The sequence below is a fragment of the Electrophorus electricus genome, unplaced genomic scaffold (genome assembly GCF_041902795.1).
Source record: "Electrophorus electricus isolate QZ-2024a unplaced genomic scaffold, ASM4190279v1 Scaffold32, whole genome shotgun sequence".
NCBI classification, from domain to species: Eukaryota; Metazoa; Chordata; class Actinopteri; order Gymnotiformes; family Gymnotidae; genus Electrophorus; species Electrophorus electricus.
This window is the reverse complement of record NW_027658605.1, coordinates 2450436-2457134: the sequence shown is the minus strand read 5'-3', so window position 1 is coordinate 2457134 and position 6699 is coordinate 2450436. Positions and strand designations below refer to the sequence as shown.

The 6699-nt window shown below is 41.9% G+C and overlaps 1 protein-coding gene across 1 annotated transcript; it reads right to left on the bottom strand.

The window, feature by feature from the left end:
* Positions 1–349: 349 nt before the first annotated feature.
* Positions 350–2021, bottom strand: LOC145655701 (polymeric immunoglobulin receptor-like). The gene is made up of 3 exons (XM_081709191.1): positions 1715–2021; positions 1297–1605; positions 350–762 (listed from the first exon to the last, which is right to left on the bottom strand). Exons 1-3 carry the CDS (start codon positions 2019–2021, stop codon positions 350–352), a joined length of 1029 nt encoding a protein of 342 aa, XP_081565317.1.
* Between the last annotated feature and the right edge of the window lie 4678 nt (positions 2022–6699).

Sequence of the window (6699 nt, the reverse complement as noted above, 5' to 3'; positions counted from 1 at the left end):
AGCGAGTAGGCTTAGTTAAAATAACAGCTTTAGTGAGCAAGGCTCCGATGAAAAACGCAAGTTATGATGGCCATTCACACTCCAGACACATTTTTTCGTAACTCAACAACGACTCCTAAGTTCTTTCAAACTTCTCAGTAAGGAATTCAAATCTGAAAAAGTACGTTCAAGAATAGTTTTGAGATGTCATTCACCATCAGGTGTTGGAGCAGACCCTGGTGACCCTGCCAGACCCCGGCAGAGCAGACCTCGGTGCCGCTGCCTTTTTACCTCCCCGAGACTTAGGCATAGGTCCTCGCCCTAGGGGGAGGAATGTCCTCCTCTGTTGATGATGCCATCTCTCCACCAGTCACCCAGGGCTGCTTGCTGACTCCAGAGCGCCTAGATTCCCCTGAGGTACCTCCTCCACCTCCATCGACGGGTCCTCCTCATGATCCGACCCCAAGTCTGACTCTAGGGTGACGTTACGGCACTCCCCTCGCTCGCCATACTCCGCATATCCCTCTGTAAGGTCCATGTAGGACTCTGCGGATTCCACCTCCAAGTACCTGTCCTCATAAATAGGTAGGTCTCCGTAGTACCCAGCAGGTCCCTGCTCTGTTGTGATCCCATGGAGCGAAGACAGGATGAGTGATGGCCTCACCCTGGTACAGGAAAAGTCCGCGGTGTCCGACTCCGAGGACTGGAAATAGTTATACCAGTCATTATGGTCAGACGTAATCCCGTGTGACTCCTCCACCTCTGCCCCCAGACCACGCTCTTCTGCAGCAGGAGTCAGGAGGGTACCCAAGAGCACGGAGGGATTGCAGGCACTATTTGGGGAAGTGCGTCTTTTCCCCTTCTTCCCCTTCTTCTTGCCCTTCCCAGGCATCCTTCTTTGGTTGGTGTTTCTGTGATGATTCGAGGCTAACAGTATGTGGAGTAGGGGCACGTTCAAACACACATTTTTATTTAACACAGACGACACATCTAACACCGCACACCTCACTAAACACCGTTCAAACACCAACAACACGTACTACAACACAAGAGACATATATACACACACACGAGGATTACACATAATACAGAACAGGTGGACGACACGAAAGGGCGCGGCGACATGGACGAACACACACACGTACACACCAAGACGTTTGAGGAGGGGCGGGGCTGCAACGTGACATAACCAAATCTAATAAGGCACCCTATGCATAGTTTTTTTTTCTTTCTTTAATCACTGTTGTCATCTTTTAAAGGTTAAACAACATTAATAATTTTTACACCATTTAATTGATTAGCTACAAAACAATATACCTGCAAGTGCATCAGTGACGTCAAAGTGAACAGGAACTTCTAGACCTCCAGTGGAGCACCAGTACCAGCCAGCATCAGTCTTCTTCAGTCCAGTCATCAACACCGTGAAGGTGCCTTTCCCATCATCACTGATCTGCACTGCTGAATTCTGGGATGTGTTGGTCCTCCCCACTGTGTAGCAGGTCCAGTCTATAGATCTGCACCACTTCTTCGCCTCTTTCTTATATGCAGCGCTGTAGAGACACTGGACACTGACGCTGCTCCCCTCCTCTCCACTCACTCTGCTCTTGGTCACAGACACAGCAGGAGCTGGAAACAAAGAAAGGCACTTTTGTATGAATATGTATGGATGAAATATATGCAATATGAGAAATGTCACTAAACTGAATATTCAATATTCATAAAGAATTTGTAATACCTGATTTCACAGTGATATATAGCTGTGTTTTGACATCTGGTTGAAATATTCCTGAAATCTCCACTGCACACCAATATGCTCCAGTGTTTCTCTCCTGTAGATCCCTCACAGTGACAGTAAAGAGAGTCTGAGCTGGGTTATCAGTTACTGTCACTTTCTTGTTTGTATTGTTGGCATATGCCATAATCGTGCAGTAATTGAATGCTGTTACACGCTCACAGCACCAGTATTTCTTATGTTGTTTATATTTCAGATGTTGACAGATGCTCCACTCTGAAGAGTTAACTGCTTCTGTGACCAATTCCATTTCTCAGTGCCTGCATATACAACCCAGCACCACTGTTACTGGAACACAAGAATTCTTGTTTCTGCTAAGGAATTAAAAAATGCTACATATGAAAAAAAATAAAAAATAAACTAACAATGTATATATTGTAGTATTGCATAGAAAATAACTTACATCAAATGATGAAAACGAAAATGAAATTTCAATTCATGTTGAATAAAGTGAGAAGCTTATTTGAGAAGCCTCCTCACATATCTTTAGTCTTGTTGCCACTGTGGTTGAAGCAATCCAAACAGTTCCTGTTTGCTAAGTTTAAAGTCATGCTGTCACAGTGCGCTGGGCGCCCAGCAAGAGGGACAGGCCCACTGTAGTGGTTTGACACACTAATCAGTCCCATTAAATCATCTCAAATATTGAAATCACAATCTTTCATTTTTAACAAAGAAAGTAACATTAATGATTTGATCCCTGAAAGATTTAAATTACAGTCATTTGTTTGAGGATATTGGCAACAAGCACAATCTGAATGATATCAAGACAGACAACTTGGTGAGAATAAATGATACATTTATTAACGCAACTACTCTAAATCACAAACAATAGCATAAACAATCTGTATATTTACAGAAAAACAAGCTAAAATATAGCGAGCATGTGTTTATGTGTGTGAGTGTGTAAAAGGAGAGGAGAGCGAATGCTTTCATGCAGGTCGGTACACGCTCGCGAGAGCGAGAAGGAGGCGGACATGCTATTGTGCCAGCAATAAAATGGTGCAGAATTTAAACAGCAATGTGACTGTATGTTAATGAGCTCAGCTGGCTTGTTCTCACGTGATGTTAGAACAAAGGGTAATGGCAGGTTTACTAACTGAACAATAAGGTCAATGTGTCTGTGCCTATTGAAGTGACATGATGATACCTATGTTTGCTAGTAAAAAGCAAGACATAGAGAGATTGTATGCAAAGAGGAAAAAGAACTTCCAGTCTGTACAAATATTACTTAAGATTATCCAAACAAAATGGTATGTACACCAAGCCCAAATACTTTCAAGAAAGTACTAGGATCTTGATTAAACTTTACTGTTTAATTCAAGCAGTGGCAGCTGTTACTTGAGTTACTTGAGTTATAATCAGAAGGTTGCTGGATCAAGCTCCACTGTTGGGCATCGGAGCAAGGCCCTCAATTGCTCAAGTTGTACTCAGTTGCTTTGGATAAAAGCGTCAGCTAAATGTAACCTATATACTTTTGCCCAGATATGCCCGACTATAAACTATGCCCAGATGTAAAAGTCTCACATGTTGATGATTTTTGATGATTATCTCAGTTGGTCATCCTCACTCAGTTTGTCTACAATTAGGAGGGAATTTCCACCCCTGGTTTCTTGTTGATAAAATGTGACGTCGTCAAGGTATGCTGGGAATATGAGTTCCATCCGCAGTTTAACAAGAGGGAACTGACCGCATTTGCAAGCTTGCTTGAAGAAATTTGGTGAACCTGTTGCTGTGGTAATGTTGATCAGATTTCTGTCTGTAAGCGTGTGTGTATGTGTTTCCTTTCTCTAGGTGTATCTCAGAATCCAGATCCGGTGCCAGGTTTCCTCACCTTTTCTGAACTTGACTCTGCTCTGTTCCTCCCCAGGTCTACCTGCCTGCTGGCCACTCCTGGCCACTCCTATATAAAGGCCCCTCCCGAAGGCAGAAGAGGAGGGAGGCAGTGAGGCTGTTGGAGGCAGTGAGGCAGCGGCGGCAGCGGGGGTGGCGGCAGTGGCAGCTAGTTCAGCAGTCGGTTTTGGCTTGTTTGTAATTGTATCATTTGTGTGTATGACCTTCTTTTCCCTGCTTGGACCTCAATTTTCTTTCGCTGGTGTGTGTCTTATTTATTGTTTTGGCCTGGGTCACTTCAGAAGAAATTGCACCAGTGTGTTTATTTGTAACTTCTGTATTATACAACAATACACTAAAAAGAGTCTACCATTTGTGCTTATGTTTCTTTCTGTTACTCTTTAACAGTTGCATGTTCCATTCCTTTAGCCGTTTATCATTCTTTTTCCTTGGTACGGTGCCATAGCCTAGACGGGGTGGTAACAAGACGTTAGTCTAGATTCCACCATCTCTTGGATCAATTAAATGGAGAAATATGATTCTCAGCTGTTTGCTGTTAACTGTCCACATGGTGCTGAGTGAAGAAAGTATCTGAGAGAGAGATGACAAAGCCCCTCTTTTAGGTCTAACCTTGATGGAGGAAAAACCAGGGAGAGAGTAAAGGTCTGTTGATCAGGGTATTTAAGACACCTGAATTCCACCTGCTTTTAGGCACACCCTCTTTCTTCCATTTGATGCAAGTTTGCTCAATGCGGTGATGATGGTGCTGCTATCTGCTGGATTGGCATGGTACCTAAATTTCCCCCCTTGGTCTTCAGGCTGGGGCTGATGTCATAGTCCTGAAGAGCACAAACGGTTATCCATGCAGTCCAGGTTTACTGTAATATCCACTTGCAGGTGATCAATTCCACAAGTCAACTTGTCCATCCGGTTCATAGTGTAATCCTTGAGATGTCCTGACATCATGATTACATATGTGCAGCTCTTTGGTAGTAACCAAGGCTGATTAACCAAACTACCTAAAGCAATGTAAGTGTACTATTGTAAGTCTTAGATTTTCACTTGATTTTAAAATGATGATACAAAGAAAACAAACTGGGTATCACAAATCATTGACAGGATTAAACGGCCTTTTGTTAGAAAGGAGGAAGTACATCAGGCCTGAGAAAAGAGGACATTAGCAAGTGTTAGCATTAGCTTGTGTAGCTGGAGTAAACCCATCATCAGTGTTTAAGATGCTAGATTAAAGGAATGACATTATGTGAAGTAATGTCCCTCCAGAAAGTTGTCCCTTGTGAGATGTAGGAAGATGTGCAATTACAAGGGTTGGTTGAGCCCAGTAAATTTTACTAGGTATGGTGGTTTCGAATACAATTGTCAAACATGGTGTCTCAATCTAAGTCTACCCTGTGATAGACAAGCATTTAAAATTGTACCAAATTACAATTTCTAATGTGGCTATTGGAGGATCTGGATTTCTTATATGCTACTGAAGATTATAAATAGGGTTATTCAATCTATACCAAATTTGCACCATGGAGGAAGCAGAATTGCTTACCTACATTCTATACACATTTGAGATATCTTATATGGATATGGCAAAAAACAGTTTTAATAGTTTTGTAAGAGAGTGCTGGAATGCCTTGCAGGATTCCACCAATATCCTGCCCCTGCTGTGCAGCTAACAAAGATGATAAAGGGTAGAAACCGAAAGGTATGAGAAGGGATGAAAAGTAGTAATGAAGTTTGGAAAGTAATGTCGTTCCTAAATACCCAGTCAGTTAGTTTTAAAGTTAAACATTCAAACATAACATGAAGAGTCAGCCTTCAGAATTAGTTAAAGAGAATAGCTGGTCCCATCCTTTATTGCCGGTTAACCTTAACAAACATTATTGAGGCACCCTTCGTGAAGGTCTAACTGTCAAACAGAGAACCCATATTTTTATACACTTTTCAGAAGTGGTTATGTATTCACCCCACCTTCCTTTACATATTAGTGTTTGCATTCACCACCATTACATCTGAACCACACAGTAGTCAATATATGCAAACTGCTATTCAATACCCACACCAGTTGGAAGCCATTACCACTACATTCCAAGAGAAGATTTGTATTAGCCTTGTCCTAAAGAAGATTGTTTTTCTATATGGTCCTGAGCCTGGTGGAGAGTTCATATATCTTACCCTGAGGTCCACCAAAAGCCTACGCAGGATCCTTTACTGAAGCCTGAAGCCCTGTATGCAAGTCATTCTGAAAGGACACAGAATCTCTAAACTCCCTTATGTTTTATGTTATTAATCTGTCCAATGCACTGTTAGGCCTCTTTTCCCTGTAAACACGCATGTTATTACCTCAGTAATAACAGGGACCACCTCTTGTAAAGAATTTATTGCATTTGAAAGTATGGAAATGTGGTCAAAGGTGATGCTAGAAACATCTCCCTTTAAAGGTTAGAAAAGGATATGGAAAGGTAGCAACATGCTTAAAAGCTAAAATGTTACATGTAACTAAACTGTGAGAGATGCCTTTATAAAGAACAGTGTGTGAATCTACAGGGGATGCAGTGGCTGATGTGATCGTGCGTCTGCTATGATAGCGAGGCGAGGTTATTATATTGTGGCTTGTATGTAGTTCAAATGAAATTAAGGAATGGTCTGAGATGGCATCCGACTGGGGTAGTCTGACTATGTTCTCCGTGTCCACCGTATGTCAATAGTAAGTCAAGCGCATGTCCATCAGAGTGTGTGGGTTCTCTTATACATTGGATGAAACCAATTGATTCTGATATACAGCTAAAGGCCAATCTCAAAGGGTCTTGGGCATTATCAAGGTGAATATTGAAATCACAAAAAATAATGGCTCTTTCTACAAAAGTGACTAGATTAGAAAGGAAATCTGAAAATTCCTTAATAAATTCTGAGTAGGGCCGTGGTGGCCTATAGTTACCAAATAGTGAAACAGGCTGGGTGGGCTTCATATCGCTGGCTACATCATTCATTTTAGAAAAAAAAAAATTCCCCTTTTTTCCTCAATTATCCTGTTATCTTCAATTCCCTGTGAGCGATTACTCACGTAATACCAGTGAGAGTTTTAGGGT